Source organism: Strix uralensis, chromosome 5 (assembly GCF_047716275.1).
Source record: "Strix uralensis isolate ZFMK-TIS-50842 chromosome 5, bStrUra1, whole genome shotgun sequence".
Lineage (NCBI taxonomy): Eukaryota > Metazoa > Chordata > Aves > Strigiformes > Strigidae > Strix > Strix uralensis.
Window position 1 is genome coordinate 13,839,099 of NC_133976.1, and position 25,457 is coordinate 13,864,555.

General features: G+C 35.8%; 1 protein-coding gene across 1 annotated transcript in view; it reads right to left on the bottom strand.

Moving 5' to 3' along the window:
* The window catches only part of CCDC146 (coiled-coil domain containing 146), a 79,099-nt gene that overhangs the window by 10,696 nt on the left and 42,946 nt on the right, over positions 1–25,457 (bottom strand). Inside the window, exons 4-15 of the mRNA XM_074869896.1 lie at positions 23,533–23,742; positions 15,200–15,257; positions 14,481–14,657; positions 13,806–13,879; positions 12,234–12,461; positions 11,085–11,271; positions 8,349–8,444; positions 6,931–7,101; positions 5,470–5,558; positions 5,188–5,352; positions 2,582–2,806; positions 1,730–1,958 (exon numbers count right to left, since the gene is read on the bottom strand). Coding sequence (XP_074725997.1) covers positions 1,730–1,958; positions 2,582–2,806; positions 5,188–5,352; positions 5,470–5,558; positions 6,931–7,101; positions 8,349–8,444; positions 11,085–11,271; positions 12,234–12,461; positions 13,806–13,879; positions 14,481–14,657; positions 15,200–15,257; positions 23,533–23,742 — 1,909 coding nt within the window. The remainder of the gene's footprint in view (positions 1–1,729; positions 1,959–2,581; positions 2,807–5,187; positions 5,353–5,469; positions 5,559–6,930; positions 7,102–8,348; positions 8,445–11,084; positions 11,272–12,233; positions 12,462–13,805; positions 13,880–14,480; positions 14,658–15,199; positions 15,258–23,532; positions 23,743–25,457) is intronic.

The window sequence follows — 25,457 nt, forward strand, 5'->3', positions numbered from 1 at the left end:
TAAATTGAAAGATAGACAAATAGTAGTCCAAAAGGAGCTCCTGATACCACCTCTTCAGATTTCAGCTTGGCTTCAGAGGTTGATTTCATAGGCAAGACAAGGGATTTAGATCTGTATTCACCACATCAAGTCAAAATCTTGATCATTGTCGTAAGATCCTTTGCACATCATAACTGAACAGATGCCGAGTTAGATTTCAACATGGGATCAAATCTGTAATCAGTACAGGAATTAGCATTCTGAATTTGGCAAACAACACTAGAATTCAGATTCAGGCTTATGGCTTTTATTTAAATCATGAAGATAAAGCCAAACAATTTGAAACTATTTCTCACTAGAAAAGATGGCTATTGGCAGTGGGAGGAAGAGTATTAATGCTAGAATAGTTGAGTATAAGGACATGGCTGGTTTAATGGCCAGTTTGAACCACATAATATTCAGCAACAACACAGTATCTAGTTACATTTTAAAGGCTGATAACTGGTTATTTGCCACTGTTCACTGGAAAATCTCTGATTTGGGAACATGTATTAAGACCACTCCATGTGTAACATCACACCAAACTGTATTTTCCTACTTTTTAGATTTATGTCAATATTGTAAAAAGATTTAAAGTACCTGTAACAATAGCCTCCCTTTAAGGGTGATTTTAGGCTTCACATGAACCATCATCACAAAGGAGAAGTTTTAGGAGTGCAGAACAAAAAAAGCAAAGTTTCATGATTGACTCTGTCAGTTCACAAAAATAATCTACATTTTGTTCCTGTATTTGACTCAGTGATTCTCAGTCTCATTCTAAATCTTACCTGAAAACATCTCTTTTTTTTTTTTTCTTTAGTCTATCCTCTTTTTTTTCATACTGCCTCTGTTCATCATTTAAATCTGTAATGGCACTGTAAAGTTCTTTGGGGTACGATTTGCGTAAGGTATTGTACAACATTTTATTCTTTTAGCAGAGCATACAATTTCTTTAGAAGGCCAGAAGTAACAGAATAGTGCAAGAACTATTTAACAGTGAGTCACAGCTCCCATCAATGCAATTATGAAAGGCAATGGTACACCCGAATTTATGATTTTGTGCAGGCACTAACAGAATATGTATGGAAAAAATTACCATCTGGAGATAAGGTCAAAAGTAAATGAGCCATTTCAGAAACCAAGGAAAGAATGTCCCAAACACTGCAGTTTGTTCGTTGTTTAATGTCATTTTGTAACTAGAACTAAAACTTACACTGTTTTTCTGTAGAAGAAAATATATGTGGATTATACCATTGTAGGCAGCAGCTTCCAGAGTAGGCTCAGGGTCAAGTGTGAATTGAGTTATTATTTTGGAAATTTGAAGAGCTAAGTATATCTCCCACCCCTCCACCTACCCCCTCAATACAGTTTTAACAAATTTTATCTACATTCCCATTTTTCCCCCACGACTCCCATTCTCCAGCTTAGTCATACTGTCACTTCAGGCTATGGGAAGGGTTAGCTGAGGTTCCATACCCAGGAAGCATCTGGCATGTGCATAACAAAGTGCATCAGCCAGTTATACATAAGCGTAGAAACTCACATATCTGAAGTTAAAAAACAGCATCAGTGTTTTGCTAGACAGGTGTATTACTGAACTTTCTGTTTTAATAAACATTGTACCGCCACACATTTTTTTCTATTAAATTACCTTAAGTTTTAAAATACAAGATAATACAAATAACAAAAAAAGGCTTTCTTTCCCACCAACCTGTATCTGAAGTACCACCAGATGTGCATCCAGGGCTTTCCTCACTGGGAGTGCTTTGAACCACAATTTAATCTGTCTCTTTTTCTCAGCTACCTTCAGCTTCAGAAATCTGATCTTTTCATCCATAACTTGCATCTCAGTATCTCCATTTCTACACAACATCTCTTGAATGTTTATTTTTTCATATAAAATGCATAGTTCTTCTTCTCGATCTCTGAGCAGAAGACCACTGCAATAAACCCAAAATGAAAAGGTAAAATTTAAAAAAATTTGACTCATATTCAGTGTATTCCATTCAAGAACATAACTGGCAACCTTGAAATATAATAATAATCTGGGAAAATGTACAAAGCTTTCACAAACATTATTTTAATATCATGACAACATTTTAAATAAGTAACAAAATAATCACAATGTGAAAATCAGAGTGCAAACAATTGCAAAGGTTACTCGAGTCTCTCATGTAATTTTAAAAGCTCTTCAGGCCTTCCACAGCATTCATTTGAAACCGGATTATCATAATCAGGGAGCTTTACATCTTCTGCATTTTTATACCTTATCTGTGCACAAAGCACAGAGCAGGAGGCTACAAGTTCTCAAGGCATTCAGTAGCCAATCCACCATATTTTTTTAATAATATTTCTGAAGAGTGAACGTCATCACCAATGGAGAAAAAACAGCTGTGTAATGCAAAGCAGCATTGGCATTGCAGTGAGGCACACTGTTTAGTGAAACGTTGTTGTGAGGCAGCCTTTTAGTATTCCTAATTTGGAGTGCTCCTAAATTGAAAAATATTGTTGATTTATGAATGTCAAAATTAAACACTACATTACATCAAATTTAGATATATACCTCTCATTTCGTTGCTGAATAGCCCTTTCATATTTTTTGCGTAGCTGCACAATTTCCTCTTCAATAGGGGTGACCATATTGGTAAGTCTCTCAAGATCCAGACACTGTTGCTTTTTCTTTTCTTCCATCTCATGTATGATTTGTACAATTTTGCAATAATCACTTTTGAGACTGTCTGTAATTGCTACATTATTTGTATTCTTCAGGTGTTGTTTCTGCAATTTTCTTTAACATAACAGAAAAGTAGGAAAGTTTTTAGTCCTTTCAATCTGAAAGCAATTTCAGCAACTAAAAGCAGAGCTTAAACTAATTCCTCAAATACACAAAGGATCTTCTAACTCTGCTTCACAGAAGCATTACAAGTGGAAAGACTCTCTGAGAACAGCTTCTATCTGCAAGCTCTTGCCAGCTTGAAGAGAACTGGATTATGGCCCCACAAAATGCTATAAATGGAGTACTGCACTATAGCTCTTTTCTTCTCCACTGGCTAATCCAAGGGGATGTAAGAAATAAAGTTCAAGAGCAGAGCATAAGCTGTGAGGTAAAGTCTTAATGTGTAGAAATCTTGCCCTTCTATTTAAAGAGCGATATTTAAACAATTTTGTGGTTTCGATTCAGAGGTCTCCAAGTTTTTTGTTTATAAAACAATGTATCACAACATGCACACAAGAAAGAAAATTACCAGTTTCTCTGTTTGACAGATGAGAAAAAAAAAATCAAAATGAAAAGTTAGTGACAAGATCACATTTTAGACCCACAAAAATGAAGAACAGAACTGATTCTTTCCAGCAACCTTGCTGGCCACTAAATGATGGTCCCTCACTTAAAATACAGATTCTTGTTGCCACATGGATCATTCCTTTGCTCACAACATGGAACTTAAAGTTACTGCATTGGATTGTGGTAAGTATCACTTCTTGATCAAGTATCACTACTTCATCTACACTGGGGAGATAGACATGTCAACTTACAAAAGAGGTAGTGAAAGGAGAAGCATAGTGTCCTGTTAAAATACAGAACTGCAGATGAAATGTCCTGCCTCTCTTCACGGGCTCCATCATTATATTGCTGAATTACTCTGTGCAAAGCAATGAGCTTCTTTCTGATTTATTTTCCCCATGTGTATAACATTTTCCAGTTCCACAGGGTATTACTGAATTGAATTAAACTTCTGTAAAGCAAATTTCAGACTGAAAGCATGACAATATTGCAGAAATGCAATGTGTTATTAAATTTTTTCTGAAAAAAACTTTCTCTTATTTGGCCTGATACTCTGTCCTCCAAATCGTGTAGGTTGCAGTTAAGTCAGTGATACTGTGATACAGAAGTGTGTTACTGGGGTTAAAAATATTTTCCATAGGCAAGAGAATTAGTGATAATTCAGTAACTCTTGCTAGTTTTAAAACTAGGTTTGCAGAGATCAAAATGTCTCTGGGATCTATACTGGAGTTGGGTCCTCTATAATAACTAGATGTTTATGAAATCTGGACTATATATATGCCGCCTTAGCCTTGTTTTCCCCCTCCTTTCAACAGTGATTGATTGGGAAGACCTCAAAAATTTTAGCACAAAAAGTCAGCTTGTGCATCTTGACAAAATCACTTAAATCACTGAAGTTCCACTTCTTTTCTAGCTCCCTCCAGCACGACTTTGAAATCAAGCTACTTGGAGATTCAGAATATACTTTGAGTGAATGTATCCTGCATGCATTCCTTGGTCTGGTTCTGCAATTTTTTGGCACTGAAAAATGAAGTTTTGGGAAAAAAAAATACTTTTAAACTACTCAATTTTGGCGGTGTTGTTTTGCACACACAGTTAACTATTCACTAGTTTCCTACTTGCCCAAATACCAATTTCAGAGACATTGTCATTCTATCTATATTGCAGAATATCATCACTAGGATGACAAAAAGACATCTCTACTAAATAATGGTCTATGAGAAAACAGAATCACATGCACCACCTGGTCCACCTCATCCTCTATGTTGTGAATGTAACCTTTCATTTTGACTAGGATTGCCTGGAAATTGAAACCATGTTTTGTTTGATCTGAAATAAATGTTATCCAATAAAGTTCAGTTTGAGTTTGAACCAAGAAACCTGGTTTGTTCTAATTTAATAATTAGCCACATTACTAGCTAGTGACTCATTTAATAGTACCAAAGACCAGTCTATTGTGGAATCACATATGTATTGGACCTCTTTTTGTCTAAGGATAAGCAAGTATGAGTGCAACAGTATTGTTCATACTGAATGAAATAGCATGATAATTCTGATACTGGAGGTTCAAGAACTGTGGTACAAAGGAATTGCAATGATACTTTATCCCTTCAAAGGACAGGAAAGTGAGAGAGTAGCCAGACAAACCTCAAAAATGCTTTGTGCCATGCAGTGATGCCCAAGCTAATCGTGAAGTGTTAGGGTGACAAGAAATTGGAACACATTGTGTAAGGGTGTGGCTAAATGTCTTTGAGTCAGATTTCAAAAATCAGGATAATAACTATCAAGGATGATATAGGCATAGCTGAAGTTGGACTAGATTCTCTCTTGAGTCTTTCTAGTCTTACATTTCTATAATTGTGATCTACAGCCTACTTAAAACTCACCTTTCCTTGGTTATAACAGTATTCCTTAAATTTTCTATTTCATTTCCTAGCAATTTTACCCGGTTTTTAATTTCACTTGCTTTCTGCTGAGCAGCATGCACCAGATTTATACATTTATTCCTTTCATTTTGAATAACATCATGTATTTTAGCAAATTTTTGGAGTCTGAAGAAATGACAAGTGGAAAGAAAGAATTATTATAATTTTATGCATACATTACTTGGATAACAATAGCTTTAAAAGACTTTTTTAGCTAATGTATTGTTGTGATTATTTTCTTACTGGTTTTGGATTTCTCTTTTCCTCTTTTTATACTCTCTTATTTCAAGATCCTTTCTTTTTATTTCTTTAATAATATTTTGGAGTTGTATCTGAAATTTAAATAGAATTCAGTGAGCACTTTAGATATATTAAAGAAATCTCTTAAAAGAAATGACTCAGAACAGCTATTCCTCTTACAAGGAAAAGACAGTGAGGTAAGATTATTCTAAGAACTTATTCAAATTCTAATGAAATACTTTTATTGTAACAACATTAAAGAACACAGTTTTTCTATGTATATTAAGCTTACAACGACTGTTATTAATGTAGATAATTTGATGCTGCATCTTAAAATGCTTGATCCCTTGTATCTGGAGTTCTACTGTTTCTGTTAATCAAGCTCTAGGTTCCACCTCTATATAATTATTTGGCATATGCACCACTGAAATTGTACCTTTTCAAATGTAATTTTTTTTACTTTTTTCTGTCTTTTAAGTAGTCACTGATGATTGAGTAGAACAGTACATCTGCATTTTGTTACAGCTCTGGACCTTTTGTTTTCAGTTGTGTTCAGTCTTTAATACCCCACGTCTTTAACCTTCAGTGGACCAGGCCTTTTCTCACCTCCCACTGGTATCAGGAGGAGGAGACTGCTATTAAAAAAGCTGGTGCATGTTGGGTTGCAACTCTGAGCACGTGTGTGTGTTAATTACTTTGTATGTTTATTTTTTTTATCTGTTTTGGGACTGATTTTTATTGAAGGTGCAAAGCCTGACATGTTTGTTTACAGACAGTCGAAGATTCCTCAAGTGCTAGAAGAGTATCTTATCTAATCTATTTGAATACAGACATACATTGGGGAAGCATAAATACTTTGTTCCCATATATAAACCTGAGAGTTAGTATAAACTGTGCAACATCACAGCACATATGATATTATAATGCCAGCAAACCACAGGCAGCAAATCCAATGACTAGTCCTAGTTTCTGTGACAGTAGGAAAAGTTTCCTTTCCATCTTTCTTCACATTAATATAACAATTTACACCTGGAAACGTGTCAGGCAAATAAAAATTGCTGTCTCTCCTTGGAATGAGTAGCAGTTCTGTTTATGTTTTAATGTCCACATATTTGTAAAATAAAACACATAGTTGTACTTCTGAGAATCTCAGTTGAGGCTATCTGGTTTTCTGCCTCTTTATTCCATAGGCTTGAAAGGAAATGTCCTTTCAAATACCTTATTTCAATTGTGGCATGGTATTTCAATATGCTATTGCATTGCACCATAAATTGCCAATAAAACAACACAGTATTGTGAGCTTCCTGTGTTGTGATGGAACTTCATAATAAAGTGGGAAATAATAAATAAAGTGAAATAATAATAAAGTGAGTCCATAAGGCTCTCCTCACTAGTAATTTAATTTCTCCATATCCCAGCTTTCACATTAGAGGAGTCTTTCAATTATATGAGATCATTTTTTACCTGGGTTTTCTGAACATCCCTAGATTTCTGTTCCCTCTCTTCAACCTTGAGACAAGTCAGATGTGCAAGTCTGGATAACTCATCTCGGCATTTTTCCTGCTCTTTGAAAAGCCGGCCTTCTTCAGCAATACATGCTTCTAACATGTGGGTATCCATATCTGACATCATTTCCTAAAGAAAATTGAAGTCAGTTCCTTATGCATCAATGCATCTGTGTTGGCAAACCCAAAGTTGGAAATCCTTTGGGTTTATCTGCAAAGTACACATATATACAGACTATGTGGATTTAAAAAAAAAAAAAAAAAAAAGCTTTAAAATACCATCTGAAACACCATGCACAATTGTTATAATAACATGTCAAAATATTTTATCACCTAGAAGCATTTCTGTTCCTCAGTCTAGCACATCTTTCAGCTATTGTCCATTGGGCAGAATGGTTCCTTATAGCCATGTAATCTTCAGATAAGCTTACTGTCAGGTCTTGACATGTCCATACTACACAGTGGATGACACTGAGCTTTCACATTAAGAGAACAAGTTTAAAACGATAAAGTAGATGCCTAGAGTTGTTGAAGATTCACTCAATACGGCCAGTGAACTCTGAAGAGCTGTTTGTTCTACCCAGTGTAGGCTGACCTCTTTAGGAGGAGGTGAATGGATGGCTTCCTAGGCGCCACCGACTACATGAGTAGTTGTTATTGACTACCGTGGCACGTTAGATACATATCCCCTACACAAATAGTGACATGTAGATACCAAACAAATATGTATTCAAACACAAGCTGAATCCCACCTGATAATGCTAATGAATTCAAAGACAGCACAAAAATAAAATGGATATAAGGGAAAGAAGATAAGGAGGTATGATCTTAAGAAGCAGGTATGTCTGAAATATATTGCTTCTTATAGTGTCATTTATAGAGTGGCAAGTACTAATACTCTCATAATCAAGACATCTGCATTTCCACACTATATATGGTTGTGCTGAGTAGAGACGGACATCCACAAATGACAAAACTCTGAAGATGAAAAATGATAATGTACAAATGCTGAATTGCCCTTGTTTCAACAAGACACTGTGCCATATCTAAAGGAAATTTATACCCATATACTAGAAATTTATACCCATATTTATACCCATATACTAGTTGCAACGTCGTTAATGATATTCAGAAAGACTTAACCTAGAAAGTAATTTGCTTTCTGCCTTCCAATGTGTGACCAGTAACACTGATAAATGTTTTTTTGAATATGACAAACAAGTGGTCTTTAAAATTGAATAAATACTATCGCATGTTTTCTCACCAGAAAGCTGCAGCTAGAAACTCCCACCATTTTTTCTTCAAACAGTCCCTTTATTCTCATGACCGAAACCCAACTGTTATAGTGAAAAAGCATGAGAAAGCAAAACTCAACACCTGTTCAGCTAAACTCCTCTTGGTCATTTCAATTTCCTTCTGCAGTTCTCGTCGTCTTTCTAGTAATACTCCATTTCTTTTAGGGATAGCTTCTGCCTACAAAAATAAAGCAAGGACACCAAGTGAAGCAAACAGAAGATGTGAAAAATGTAAACTGCAGATAATCTACTTGAAGTACTTGCACAAATCAAGAAGTGAATTTTATGTCTTGTTACAATAGCTAGTCCAAGAGTTCTTTGTTGAGTAGAGTTCCTCAATGACATACCCAAGTTTTTCACATTTATCTTTTAAGAATTTAACTATAAACACTAAACTTCACAAAGACCAGTTTAAGCACTGAATTTATGAGGGTTGTGTTTTTCAGCAACTAAACTGTCATTAAAAAGGCAAAACACAGTCTATGCAAAGATGTCACCTTCTAAATTCACATAGGATTTTCTGAGTGAAATTCTGACCTTACTGAAGGAAAAAATTAGATCTACCACTGATTTTAATACAGTCAGTATTTCTCATCCGTGTAGGTTTGATATCATAATTTTTGCTTCTCATTATTAAAGTAGGATTTTCCTGTTTTCTTCTTAGTCTCTAGAAGTTAAAACTAACAACACAAACAGTTATGTCCTATTTTTTCTTGTACATTATGGGAAAATTTGTTTATTCAATCAGATTATAAAATGAAGTGTGTGAAGGAAGACACATTAGAAACTACCTTCTGACTAAAATATACCTGAACAATCCCACTACAACTACGTGCATGATACGACTTGTAAGGCAAAAGGTTGTATTGGCCTCACAGTGACTAACTTCACTTAAAAATTCTTTCCGGTTAAATACAGCAGGTTAACTATGCAGGCATATGTTGCCTGTCTGTAATTGCAAATCTGTAATTCATACAGGTGGGGAAAAATGACACTAAATGACGCATCTGGAAACTATTCAAAGATAATACATGCAACCCTGTGTTATCTTTCTCGGATCTCAGCCAGATGCTAGAGGTCAAAACACTATACCTCAACACAGATAATGAGATGTTTTGCACTTAGGGTTTTTTTTCACCTCTGTGACAAAATTAGAAGTTATTCACTTGCATTAAGAGAAAGGGAAACAAGAGGCACAGTAAAGGTCAAGCTGCGGAGTTACTTTGGTTTCAGCTGCCAACTCTGAGATTTTATTTGACTTAGGTTTGCTAAAAGGTCAATAAAACCTATTCTAAGCAAGTTCTGCTGTGTAAAAGTCTGTAGCGTCTGTAAGTAGGCATTTCCACATTTTCAGGATGGGATTCTAAAGATGCCATCAAGTTCTTGAGTCTAAAAGTAGAAAGCTCATATAAACATCTTTAATCCATTAAGGACTTTTGTTCACATAAGACATGACTAAACTTAGGCACTTTTGGCTGTCTCTGTGTTGGCTTGACCAAAGGGAAGGCGTGCACGGAGAGGAACGTGTTCTGCTTGGGGCTGGTGGCAGCCAGTTCTCTTTCACACAGAATGTCGTCGTTTAGCAATAGCTGACCTTTCACAACTTACTAAGAAGAAAAACACATTTGAAGGAAGTGTTCCTGTAATTTCCTTATTCTACAAACCAGTCATTCTGCACTTAGCACGTGATTTAAAGTAAGAGAAATTTGGGGAAGCACACTGATGTACTGCTGCTTCTGCAATCACATTTTTATACTAGCAATTAATTCTTGTGGATTTTTCACTTGAAATCACAATGAATAAATGTAAATCTGGCTTTTTAAGTAGTTAAAGTTTCTTTAACTACTTAAAATATTTTAACATTTCCTCGGTGTGTTCCCAAGTCTTACAAATTAAAATAGTCTCAAGATAGCAAAAGTCAAGCATAATCAAGCTTGCCACTCTAGTCTTTCATACTCCAGTACTGCATTTGAATGGACCATGCTGCAGAGGAGCGGTGATTTCACATTTTCTCTTCTAAATGCGACAAGAAAGGAATCAGAGAAAACACAGAGCATGGGAGGATAAGCTAAAAAAACTATATTGCCATGGCCTGTTTGCGCTAGGGTAGCATCCTGCACTTCTGGAGTAAAATACTGCTTAGAATTTCACTTTTATCTCTACTGCATAGTAGAAGGCACAAATAAAACAAAAAAGAGTAAATCAGTATGGGAAGAGGAATGGGTGAAATATTAATGCAGGGAGGAAATGAGGAAGGTGAAATTTGAGTGGAAACAATTAGAACATAGGGAATTATTTCATATTATTTAATACCAAATTTTATATACTGCTAGTTTCCTGTCCCCTGAAATAATGTTAAATACATTATAAATTTACAGCAATGTACAAACAAACCTCAAGTTTTAAAAGGTATATCTTTTAATCATTTGGGAGCCAGGGAGTACTTGGGTCTATTTTTCTGACACAAATTTTTTTGATGCCAATGAGAAAGTCACTATATTATTTCACTCATAAATGACCACAGTTCTACAGTGCTTTAGAGGAAGACATGACACCACAGTGCCAATATAATCTCCCAATTCTCCTTGATAGGATGGTCCCACCTAAATCCATTTCTTAAGAATAGTCCAAATATATCTTGGTGCAGTATTTTTACTAGAGCTAGAGCACCTAGAGAATTCTTTGTTAGTTGTAGCAACACTCTTGTCACTTCTATGTGCATAAGACTTAAAACAGTCTTCTCCCCTTCACCCTTTTAGGACCAGTCAAAAGATTTCATAGACAGTAGAATCCTTGCGATCAATACATTCATACAGACCTCTAATTTGAGTCTTTTATGCTGTGACTTAACTTGTTCCAAGGAATCATAAATCATATTCAGTTGTAACTGCATCTTTTTTAAATTTCTCAGTTCTCTATCTTTCTGTGTTTGCTTCTGAATGAGAATATCATGTTGCTTTTTTTTCTCCAAGACACATTTATTTAAATTATCTTCCAGAGCTGCTCTGTATAGACACAGAATTTTAGAAGCAGGTAACTTGACCAAGACATGTATGCAAACAGGCATTAACATTTTTAATTGGTTTTGAGTACTGCATCATTATGGCTGAGCAGCAAGATAAATACATAAACTAAACGCATAAACTACTGACACAAATTACCTAAAAAGATAGCATTCTTATCACTTTAATCAATGATATTATTCCTAATGATGTCAATGAGATCTTGCAGCCTGTTCTAAATATGCTAAAAATTCCAGAGAAACTATTAGTTATAAAAAGAAGAAACCACATTTTTTAGTAAGAGGGAATATTTACATATTTGCTTCACTCAAACATTTCAATTTAAAGTGCCACTATCCTTTAATACAAAACTTTAAAGGCAAAATCATTGTTGCTAAGTGTATGGCCATGATTACAACTATACATCTTCCTCTGAAAAGAAGGAATCCTTTGAAGCTTGCAATCAACCTAACAGTTTATTTTACTTTACCAAGTATATATAAGCTCATAACTCAAGGGAATATTAAAGAGATGAGTAACCAGTCCCCACTGAAATTCCGTAGTACGTGGGTGCAGAAATCTATGATCCTCATTTGAAAGTGAAAATTCTGACATATTTTTTTCTTGTTCAATTTCCTTTCTGTGGGTTACACAGAAAAAGAAATATTTTCACTGGAGAGAGAAACCCTCTAAAAGATTTCCCTTTCAGAGCAAAATCCAGGTTCATTCTCCCAGGATTTTATCAAATGCTTATGCTTTTTGATGTTCTACTTCAAGCCAGATCCTAGATTCCAGTAGTTTATATAAACATTTCTGAAGTCAAAACCAAGCCTAATAATTGCTAGTCCACACTGGTTGCATCATAAAACTTGAAAACATAAACAATACAGTAGAGAAATGAAATACATCTTTCAGAACAGAGAGTTGTTCAGCCATACTACATGGCTTATGTCTAGTACTCTAACCTGTCTGATAGGACTGCTGATTCCTCCTCTCTGCTAATTTCTAGTAATTTTGTCAAAGTAATGCATTCTCGTTCTTTGCTTTCTAGCAAAATTTGTTTCCCATCCATTTCCTTCATTACATCTTCTCTTTCTTGCAAAATCTCTTCAGTCCTTTTTCCAATGGCTTTCAGGGTACCATTCAACTCTTCTATTTGGTCATTAAGGGCTTCTTTCTTCTTCTCTGCATCGCTGTAGATAGATTTTAACAAAACAGTAGGGGTTAACTTTTCCAGATGTATATTTAAATGGCAAAATGTAAGTTGCCAGTTTTCATGGACACACAAAATAATTTCAACACAACTATTTACATCACATGTTTGAAAGCAGACTACGTACAGTGAAAGTCTTTAAATGCCAATACAGTTCAACAATAAAACTGCAGATAGCCATGGGGCTAACAGGGAGTTTATACCCATAACAGTATTAAAAAGAGTTTTAGTAAACTGATTTCTGTCAACATTATAGGTACATGGGTGTGACATTTCTAAATACTATTCCCAAGACTGGGAACTCTGGTTAGTTCATTCTGTGATGTGACACAAGTATAAAGACTCATTTAAATACTTCACTAATAGCAATCTACACAATGTACTATTTTTTTTAAAATTGCTTCTCTGTAACACTATAGGAAAAACTTCTTATATTTATGATGGCAGAGTTGCATTAAGCAGAGTAGTGAGGAAAATGTAGGAGAAAACCATTATACAAGTTTTAAAACTGAGAAATTTAACATAGTCAAACAATTTCTATATTACAAATAAGGACTGCAAGCAGGAGACATGAAAACTTCAGTGTAACCCTGTGCCTGAACACGGTACAAAAACATCATTCATCTGGATGACAATTGGACTGCCGGGATCTCCAAGTGACCTGGCTGAAACTGCTCAGAGCTAATTAGATTTTACACATACAGAAAGCAGTACATGTCACGCTTTAGGGGAAAAAAAACCCCAACTACACAAAAGATAGAAAGAAAAGACTAGCTACTGGCTTACATTTTCCCTGTTGAAATATTAGAGACCAGAATTCACATCAGGAGCTTACAGCAAAGCACCTCTGGCTAAAAAGCTGGTAGAGAAGTATCAAGGGAGAGTGATTATTTAGCTCAGGCCAGACGTAGCTGTGAAAGCTGCTAGTTTCACTGAGGCCAATAGAGACAAACTAATAGACAGTCACTGAGGACTAGAAACTGTAAAAAAGCCTAACTGCTAGATTACATGGTAACATTATTTTCCATTAAAAATCTACTAAGTAGATCTGATATACAGTAACGCAGCACAGTAAGATGGTTAAGCAATTTTTGACCAAGCTTTGTTCTAAATTTTTCTTTGTTGTACTTAAATTTACAATGTTTCACTGCATATACTATATATTTCAGTACAGTGCATGGATTTTAAGTGGATTATAGATGCGTTTTAAAATGTTGATCCTAATATCAATCAACAGCTATACTCAATCATCTCTGTAGCAAATGGATGAAAATAAGTCATACATACATATTCACGTATATTTAATTATTTATTAAGAGCATACATTTTTTTCTGATTCATCTTCTCAGTTTCTCTTCCAAGTCGTGATGGAACACCAAGGATCTTAACTAGCTCATCCTAGTGACAAAACAGAAAGGTTAGACCAATAGCCTCAAAATCTGATCAGATTTCATAGAAGTAATATTCATCTAGAGCTGCTGTGAAAATGGGCAGAAAACATATTTTCAAACTACTTGAGCTTGTCCCAGGGAATTGTAGCTGCTACTTTTGAAACTAAACATTGATATTTACGATTTCATTATGTCTGCAAGATAAAAATTATGCTTGAATATTATTAATACATCTGATTGTTAGCTATACCATGGGGAGGAAAGCAGCAAAGACCTGGGTATGGTTTTTAATTCTCATCATAAATCTGTATTAACTTGGATCTGAGCATATGTTAGAGCAGCCTACAATAACACAACATAGCAAATGTCATTATAGAATCTATTTTTAAATCAAAACCATGACTATTATTATTTCCTAAAGGAGTAATAAAGGACATGGCACAGCAGCACGTTTCACACCTATTGAAAAATGATGTAATATATAATGTAATGCCATCTAATGCATCTGGAATGACAAACACATCCAGAATATTCACTGTTTCCTTGCACAAAGCATGTACCACGCACACACCCAGAGATATACATACACACAACCAATTTTGTGTTACTTTTAAATTAGCCTGCTTCTCCAGAAGCTTTTCCGTTTCTTTCATATCTATTAACACCAGCTTCTGCTTGGATGAAATATCTTCCTTTATTGCATTAATTTCGGCTTTCCTTCGGATTACTTCTTTGCAGAGCTCATCACAATTTTCTTTCAACTGTTTAATTTTCTTATTTGCTTCCTTTAAAAATCAAGTAAAAGAGATTAATTTTCTTTTCCCTTTTACATTTTGCAGGCTTGTGATACTACAGAATCATTAACATTGAATGTTGACAACATTTTTTTAAAACAAGGTGTGAAATATTTTTACTAGATGTGTATTTCTTCTATCAATAACCATGAGAATTTTATTTCCAACAAAACCACATATATTCATCAGGATTTATGACTGCAAATGTGTTTTCCATACTCTCATCCTAGAACCAAAAACCTGCAGCTATCTCTATATGCAGTATCCATTTGCTAAATACAGTAAAAAATTCTGTTGAGTAAACTTAAGAATACACAGATCTTTTCTGAATCAGTTATTCATTGCTGGCCCTAGAGTTATCAAACCTAAATGATATGATAGTCTCTCCTATAAAATCTACCTCTTGATTTTCCTATGTATTCCAGATTTTAAATAGACTCTAGAGCTACACACTGTGAAAACATTTTCATTGCTGTTTTTATATATTAGCTGACAGAACATAAAACATGGTTTTTCTCATGTTTTGTGCTTACCCTTTGTTTTGGAATTCTTTCATATTCATTTTCCAGAAGCCTTTTTTCTTCCTGCAAACTACAGGAAAATAAAAACAGAATTAAATATATTAGTAATATAATAAATATTGCTATAATATAGTAAATGGTAAAAAAGTATGGAAGCCTATCTTGTGTTAGACTAAAATGTATCGTGAATTATCATCAGGGACAACTGAAAGGTGTCTAGATTTAAAGGAAGGTTGCTGACTGCTAACTGGAAGTCCTAAAAGACATGTTGTACACATGCAGGCTTTTTCTACAGTGCATACATCTAAACATTTGAACTTGATTCTTCTTAGTCTTACCACCTCCTGCAGGGATGCATTTATGCCTCATTCACCTTTGTCTTTATACTAGCACAGTGTAACAGGTCAGATGGCACCCTACACCCACAGTTCCTCCCAACCTCATAAAATAAAATTTTAATATGGAACTGAGGCAAAAGGAAAGAGGAGGTGGGTTATAAATATCCACAAAGACATCACACATCAAAGAAATTGCAGTTGCTAGTGAGAAACATTCTTGAGTGACTGCTCACACACACATTCACACTTTAAGCAACTGTAAGTGAACCTCCTCAAATCTGAACAGGGTTCTGTGAAAAAAAATCCTGAAAGGGGACAGGGGTTGTAGACTAAGTCAATGGGGTATAGTAGAAAACTAAATTGAATAGCCATGGTGATCTTAACCTATATCCAAAACTATGTTGCAATTTAATTTCAGGCAACAATAGAGACAGATGCTGAAAGAGGAAAGAAGAAAGAAAGCAAAAATAGGAAAGCTCTTAGATCTTCTGGGTGTATTTTCAGTAATGCTACCCTGAGAAAGATGAAGGAGTGGCTACAAAAGTGGAGCTGAACCAACAAGCTTGTTGGACTTAATAGGAAGCTGCTTGGGGGCAGGCAGCTAAATACTGCAAATATAAAAAATTAGCCCCAGTGAAGAAATACATCAATACATCCCCAGTGCATGCACAGAACAATTCTGCACCTATAGGAGGTAAATGGACTACAGCAGTCTCCGTGTTGTCACAATCAAACTGAATTTAATTAAGTCCTTGTGCTACTTATTGGGAACAAGGAGGCAGATTCTTGCAATGTAATTAGTACCTATGATGACATTTCTGAGTCTCAGGCTATAAAGGAGTAAAGAGTGAAGCTGGGGAATAGGTGGAACAACCAAATCATCTGTCCCAGATATAGCAAAGAATCAACTTCATCACTTAAATCTGCATTTGTAACTCCAGCTGGAGGATGTGCTGGTCAGGCCTCCTTGAGACTCAGGGCAGTCTGTTGGAATAAGTAAGTCTTTAAATAAGGGGAGTATTAAGAGAAGGGGACAGGCTTTCATGAAATAGCTGTGTCACTTGGAGCTACAAACTATGGCAAGGAAGTCCTAGGGCAGCCTCACCTACCCAAAGCAGATACTACAGTTGCCTCTGAATGTGGCTGATACAAAAGAGAGGCAGCTGATTGGTATTTCTTTTTTTTCTTCAAAACCTTTCAGCGGCAACCCAAGATTTTGCATGGTGGTGGTTCAGGTTTCAGAAGGTGGTGGTCAAGGGGAGAGAGATCAGTCTCCTCGCAGCCAGCCTTGTGGAGGATCATCCTTAGGATCTTGTGCTCAATTCTTTATCAGTGCTGATTTAAGGTTCCCTCCCCATCTCCAATAAATTTTCTTATATTTTGGCCCTCAAACAGAAGGAGCAACACTTATACCTGGATGCCTCAGATGACATCTTTCCAGTCAAGGAAAGAAAATAGTCAAAAAGAGAACTGGGTTGGTGGTGTTGCAATCACTCTCAAAAAAACCCCATGAAGCACAAGCTCTGGCTCAGATAAAGAGCAGAGAGAAAATAAAGGCGCAGCGTAGATGTTGTTGATTTCCAGCATGTATGTCTATTTGAATGGGCACAGTACAAGTATGCCTCTACAGGGACTGGTAAATCTAAAAACCAATTTGAATACCAGTGTTTGAACACACACAGAGTGAATGAGCTTGCAAAAAAACATCTTTCAAAGAAAAAAGTTGAATTTAGATCAGTTTTCCCAAAAACTGATAAAATGAATTACAAAAAAAAGTTCTATTGCAAAATCTATGATAACTTAAGGAATTGCACAGAAGAGTGATGAAACACACAGGAGAATTTTGCAGGTGTACAGTACAAGTACATGTGACTAGAAGGAAACACCATATGGTGATTTCTTTTCTGCTGCAGTGGGGCTCAGCAACTACTCCTTGTATGTTCTACAGTTTAAAGTCAATGAGGGAGAGCACAAGGATCAAACTGCATTAAAGACTGAGCTACTTCAATTCTGTGATAGCAGCTTTGGTCTGCTCCTGTGTACTCTTGCCATAAGTTACAACTGAGTATATTGTGTTGGAATGCCATGAAGGCCAAACACAATGTTTGCACTTACCAACAGGTTGTCTAAATGTATAAATATGTTAATAAGGACAATTAATATTCCCAACACACTTTGGCAGGATTCTTGGTTGAACTCCTTGGGACCGGCATAATCAAACTAATTATAATGAATGTGCACTTTGCCCAAATACACGTAACTCTTTGACTGCCACAAACTCTGATTAGTAAGTCCTGTGCAAACTGATTAAAGTTGTACTGCGTTGCTCATCATTATTCCATGCTGTGCCCTCTTTAATATCATGCCAGACGATCAAAAGAGAAATCCCAAAAATCAGGAGGGAGAGCAAAGTTGACAGTTTTTCTTTTGTCACATTCTTCACTCATGAGGACAGATTCCTGTGGAGCGTTTCCAGTTTCACAATAAAGACCTTTCTATCCAGCAAAAGAAAAATGATTTGAACACCTCATTTTCTGTGACATAAACAAAGGCATCACAGAACAGCAAGCATCAAGTTACCTTAAGAGCTAGCAGACCAACTACTTCCACACAAAAATTAGGGAAGGTGTCAAAAGAAAAAGGGGGTAAAAGAAAGAAGTTGAATGTCTCCCTTTTGAGCAATGAGTTTGGTCCAGCTGCCCACATCCAAAAGTCAGACAGTAGCGCCTGTGCTAACATCTCCAGGCTTCCTTACTGTCAGGGATAAAAACAGGAACTTCCAAAGAGCAGGTCATTTTATATCCCAGGTGCCTATTTTAGGATGAGATAAAGTACCGGTAGAAGATAACATATTTCTCTCTTTTGACTCTAAAGGGAGACCAGGATGATTAACTCAGATTAAGAAATCAAGGATTTTAAGTTCAGTCTCTGATTTAATAGTTATATGGACACAGAAGCTTAATGTAAGATAAGCAGAGAAAAATCTGGTCTTTCCATTTAGCATTTGAATGTCATAATCTGTGATAGATGGACATCAGCCTCATGACTGCCTGTAAAATACTTATACAGCAATCACAACAACAAAAAAAATAGCTGCAACTGGCATTAGGCATTTATAATCCCCATTGTTTTATAGGCCTTCTTTGATGTGTGTATTTTTCAACATCATGTGGTTTTTATTATAATCATTATTATACATATAACAACATAAATAATGAAAAGAAGATTAAACTCTTCAAGTTTAAGCATTAATGTTTGCAAATGCTTCTCACATTGCTTTACTTATTTTCATAAAGCTTAATAGCGGTACCGTATATGAAAAGCTATCATGGATGCAGATGTAATGAGTTAAAAAAAACACTCAGAAAATTGGACCATTAATGAAAATACATTCCAGACTTTTCCCTGAGAGATGTCTACAGCTGCAAACTGACACAGAAATAAAAAAATTAAGTCAGAGAGATTAAGAAATGTAGTGGTAGTTGGCAACAGAGTTTCATTTCAATTCCTCAGCTCACAAAACAGCTAGAATGTTGTTATCATTATGAATCCTATCATGCAAGAAAGAAAACTCCTTCAGCTACTCTGACACATAGCTGGGATTGCTGAGGAATCCATAGAAGGTGCTCAGCACCTCACAGCTAAAATCTAGTGACCACAGGTAGAAGATACCACAGCTGACAAGCTGCCAGCACGAGATTCCTGTAAGGCTCTTAGCTGTAATTAGTTTGTGTGTACCAGAGAATGCAGTCAAGCTGTAATTAGTTTGTGTGTACCAGAGAATGCAGTCACAAGACTACTTGATAACAACTTCAGCTGTAACTCAATTTATTTTACTTATGGCCTGTAATTCTTTACTAGAAAAACTATGGACAAAAGCTTAACTTTTTGCTTTTTAATTATTGAGTGACTAATCCTGAAATAATTACAAGCATTGAAATAATTTTCCATATTTGCAATGCTTCTGCAAGGACAAACTCCGTTTTGCAATACTGACTTGAATGCAATAGCATGTAGTACTTTGGTGAATAGACATTTTGCTACCTGCACAAATGACTGTGAGGGCTGTAGATTGGACCTAGGCTTTAAAATAAAATTGTTTTCAAGAATCAGGCACCTTTAATCTCACAAACTCTTGTTATAGATAATTTCATTGCAAATTAATTGCTTACTTTTAAATATATTGTTTAGATTATAAATAAATTTAGATGATATATTTATTATTTCTCAATAATAAACTATTGTTGATACTATCACCTGATAAAGAAAAGCAGGTCTTCTTTATTTGGTCTCACAAACCAGGACTTTAAGCCTCACGTGGACATGAAAAATGAAAAGTTTCCTCAAACTAGAACAAATCCTTGCTGATCACATTGATCCTTCCCTCATTCTCGTGCTATCTGATTTTTCAGTCTTATTTACTGAGGCTTGTTCAGTCCCAGTCATATGAAGAAACTTCACGGATCTCAATGCAATTGTACCAGAACTGAATTGGGATCACAGTTTTTCCTTTATTACACTTGCCTAATAGTTTTTGAGAGGAAGAATATTCCTGGAGTCAGCTCTGACTTTTGGGTAGTGGCCCAAAGTTTATAACCTCAGTAAAATTCTTCAAACTGTTGTTCCCCTCCTGTGCTGAGCACTCGGGCAGACACACTAGCAATGAACCCAGTACAACTGTACAGCAGAACAGGAACACAAAACGGAAGAGGAGGTGCACACCAACAGTGGGAGTACACCACACCCATGCAGTCACTCTTGGGGTGACTTCCCCAACAGCTGAAGTCCATCAGACCTGCTTCTGAACACCTCATCTACCTATTCAAGCTATGAAAAAAGTCAAGCTATGAAAACTCACAAAATTCCTGAAAACCTGCTGATACTACAGTGTGGAAAGCAATTTAAATTTACTCTTGGAATGTTGACTACTTGTTGGAACAATAATGAATTAAAACAGAAGATGAAATATCATCTTCAGAAAAAGGTATCTTATCTGGAAAAAACCTGTTTACAGAGGCAAGCAAATAGAAAATGAAATATGGAAAAGAGAACATAGACTACTAAGGGACCTTGAGATAAAAAATAACTTTGCTAATGTTATGGTATATCTATATGACTCTTCAAGAGAAAAAGTTCACTGTTGTCAGATTTGAATCTGAGTGCAAAAATGGTGCTAAGTGCCCTTAGCTATCAGAGAAAGTGAATTGAGGCAGGAAGTAAAGGCAGCAGAGATTAGAGAGATGCTTCAGAGAAAGAAAGGCTTACAGAAACAGGGAAGCAGAAAATCTGCAGAGGCTCTCTCTCACTTCTAGCTCAGCAGTATTTCTCAGTAGACGAGATCTGAGACTTCTAAGAAAAAGATAAAGCAATAGATAAGAGACATAGATAATCCCTTCAAAAGCCTTTCCCCTCCATGTTACCCTGCCTGCTACACCTAAGAGGTAAATAAGCAATATGTTTATTTTCAGACTAAACAGCCATTAGTCTTAATTCTCAAAGAGATGTTTACTTGCAGGTGCCAAGCACTGCTGAGACTGTATTAACACAGTTGGACAACAAGGGAAACTGTCCTCCAGAGAGATCAAGGGTCAAGAGAGGTTGGACCGTGCGTTTCTATTCTTCTGAAAAATGAAGGAAACCAAGCAGTCACCTAACAGCAAACTTGTAATATCTTTGGTGCAGCTTGCCCTCTGTCTGTGACACTGCCCATGCATGCAGATATTTCAGAAGACATCACTTTATTATTTGTATAAAACCATCAGGCGTATTGATCTTCATTTTACATCAGTGTTACTATTAGATCACCTGCTACTCACAACTCTGTTCTGGACATTCATTTTCACTGTCTTTCACAGGTACCAAACACATCCCTTCTTTACAAACATGTATTCACATCCATTATCTGTTTTTCTTCATAGCTCATTTCTCATTTCCCTGCTACATTCACTCATCCGTTTCCTACACAGATATGTATTGTGCCAGTTCTGTTCATTCTACGCTACTCCAACATTAAAATCCCTGTCATTTCTGGAAAGCAGTATCTTCTCTCCCAATAAACAAATCCACACATAAACCAAGGCACATTCTCCTCGCTCCGTACCCACAACATACATAAGACCCAATGCTACCACCAGGCATGAAACAGATTCCAAACAAGGAACAACTAAATAATCTGTAGCAACTCAGTTTAGAAAGTTGACAAATTAAGGGGTGGGGATGTAAAAGAGATCTATCAAACCATCCTGCAGCAGTGAAAATGAAGACAGGCTCAGATGTTCACTGTTTCATCCAATAAAAGAACTACAGGGCATAAAATGAAGCTGGTAGGAGACAGGTTCAAAAAAGAAAGGAGGTGGCAGTTCTTGCATAGTTAATCCATGGAACTTGTTGCCCAGGGTGTTGCAATGCCAGAAATTTATACAGTTGAGGAGGAGACAGGAGAAGTTCAAGGAAGAGGGGTCAACTGGGGATTCCTAACTACAGAGGACTGTATTTGGCTCATGAAAACCGTGCATCAGAAATGGCTGGGGGCTGCACTTTTTGTTGTCGTTAGATACTGCGCCATATGGACCTCTGATCAGACCATACAGCTGGTTTTGGTCTCAAGCAATACGTAAGACCAAACAGAGGAAGTGTCTTATTAAAGTGAAAGAACATTTTTCACAGTATGACTGGCCCAAAAGGTATATTTTTGATCTGAAATATAGAATTCATATATAAATTAGTATATAAAAATTAATGCAGTAAATATGCAAGGGTAATTGAAACAATACCTAAACTGCATTTTGTGTAGGACAGAAATATCTTTTTCACTAGAAGTAGAAGATAGAGTATGAGTAAATATCCCCTAAACAGATAAAACCCCATCATTTTTTGGAAAAGTGATGCAAAATCAGTGAAAAATGTTTGCAAGATATGAGGACAAATGGGTAAAAAGCATGATATTTTGAAGAGCTCATTTCTGGACTGTTGGAAACTGCAATAAATTCTGTATTTAATAATTATTTCAGGAAACTTCATGTTGCTTAGTTATCTCATAGCAAATAATTTTTTCCAGATGCTTTCCATGTTTCTTTATTTCTCCCCCTCCCAATTTGCTTCTTTCTCAAGTTTCTTTCTCTTTTAGAGCAAACACTTGGCTCTAAAAAAAAAATCAAGAAAGAACTGCCAGAAAAATCTGCTCTATGCAGTTTGTACAGTGCCCCTGCTCTTCTTGCAGAAAAATAGTTTTAACTGCTGAGCTGCTGCATTATTTGTTTGTATTTATATACACCAACTATACTACAGCTGGATTGAAGATGGGTGAAAATAGCAAGCACCCCACAAAATGAAAGTATGAGTTCATCTTCATAGGTATGTATTTTTAAAAATGCAATAGTACTTTTTGTACTATTTTACTACAAAAGCTTCAAGTACAACACACTCATAAATGCAGAAAATTAAAATATATACAACAACAAGCTTATTCTGGACTTTTTTCCTTTTATAGAAATGTCAGATATTCACTTCTTTCACAGCAAATTTCTCATTTTTCTGACATAAGAATATACAAGTACTTCTCCTTTAAATAATTGAACAGAAAAACTTGAATACACTGTGCTTCTGACAGTAAAAAATAGCATTGGGTCTATTTATTACATTGTTTCCATAAAATCCCAGTCATCAGGTCTCTGAGACACTTTATCATTTGTATTAAAGGTGTCCTAGACTAAAGTGTTCCTGTTAATTTTGCCTACTTAAACATTAATCATGCAATGTAGTAAATTTTAAACAGCATTTCAGAGGACACCATAGCATGTTCTAAAATTAAAATTATCTACAAATCTCACACTGGGGCAATTTTACTCATTACTGAAATGTTGCCGTTACTAGGGAAAGCTTGTGGCAATTTGTTAAAAACAGGCATCAAGAAATGTGCCCATGTAAAATGGAGAGGAGATTGAATTATAGTCTATCTTTCTAGATAAACTATGACAAAATTAGCAGCGTTTGACCACTATCACCTACCATTGCATCTTGAATTGAATTTCATACTCTCTTTCTTTAATAGCACTGTATTCATTTTGGCAACCAAGAAGTTGTTGCCTTATTCGTGAAACTTCACTGGAGGATTCTTCAGGGAACTGTTCTGCTTTTTCCAGTTCATGTTGTTGTTGTTCCAGTTCTACACTAAGACGTTTGGCTTCCTGCAACAGCTGGATCTCAGATTCCTGTAAACTACATTAAATAGAAAAATTTAGAACGGGGTAACGAGAAGCATAAGCTTTGTATTTATACTTATTTAGTTACTTATAATATTTAATTCAAGGTTTTCAAGGTGAGATGGGATTAAGTCCTGAATAATCTGGTCTGACCTCCTAGTTGACCCTGCCTTGAACAAGAGGTTGGACCAGAGACCTCCTGAGGTCTGTTCAAACCTGAATTATCCTATGATGCCATGAGAGCAGTGAAATCTAATTTGACTTTTTTTTCTGCATACCTAGAGTTGAAGTGGGATTCATCTCATCTAATTTTAACTAGATGAAAGATGGTTAGTTTGTCTAATTTATATGTCTAATTTATTTGTTCTCCTAGAACCAGTGAAGAGACAGGGAGTCTGTTTTATCCTAAGAAGTGCCAAAGGCTAGATCTGAATCAGTGTGGGAACCAATAACAGGGAAGTATTCACGAGAACAAGGCCCGGTCTAGGCTATATGACACCTTTCAATTCTTAGTAAATACTGGAACACCTACCCGCTGATGAACTGCATGTTGCTATTGCTGTACTCTTACCAGCATCTGAACTAAGTCATTTAATGATACACAAGCTGCAAATACATTTGTGGACTTCTGTGGAAGCTTATAAGGCTTGTAGACACGACCAGTTATCTGATCTGACTTCTATCACTGAAGTCTAGCTTCACAGAAACAACAAACTGTAATATCCTGTTGATGTTAGGAGACAGGTATTCATAATATACTTAGGAACCTGTGTAGTGATAGCTGAATAACAGATCTTAAAGGCTGTTAGTAAAATACACTGATTATTATGGAAAATTCTTAAAGGGAACAGTATGAAAATTCATATACAGTTCATAAACCTATTCTTTATACTATAGAAATCATCATGTATGCCTGCTCAATATTACTACATTATAACTTTTGTATAACGGTATACTAAAATTAGTCACAAATGATGTGGAAGAATAAAGAACTCTATTACTTGCCTTTTATTAATTAAAAATACAATGCAATTTCATATTTTTTTAAAACAAATGAATTTAGAAACTCCCCTATTGAGGAAGTCTATATATAAATTTTATTTCAAAGGTGACATTTATGGCTTAGCAACAAAACCAAGATTATGTATCACACTGAAGAATAGAGTTGAGATGGTAACTATAAAAACAAAATATACAACTGACTATACTGCACAAACATAGCTGAACTAATAGAGCAGAAAAAGTTTTGTTTTGTGTAACATTTCTACTTAGATAACCACTTCCTTTTTTAAACCAGAGAATAAGAAAAACACAGACTTCAACAGGAAGCAGGAGTGTGCCTTTATCACGAACAAATAACTTCATATGTGATGTATTTACATAGTAACTTTTTAAGGGGAAAATAAATTGACTTATTGACACAAGATCCTATACAATATTTAGCACGGCCTAGACAAGATGGCCCAGCACCCTGTCCAGCTGAATCTTAAAAGTGTCCACCACTTCCCTGGGGAATCCACCACTTCCCTGGGGAGATTATTCCAGTGGCTGATTGTTCTCATTGTGAAAAATTTTCCTCCCGTGTCCAATCAGAATCTCCCCAGGAGTAACTTGTACCCATTACCCCTTGTCTTTTCCATGTGTTTCCTTGTAAAAAAAGAACTCTCCATCTTCCTTGTAGCCACCCTTTAAATACTGGAACATGGTGATAAGGTGTCCCCTAAGTGTTCT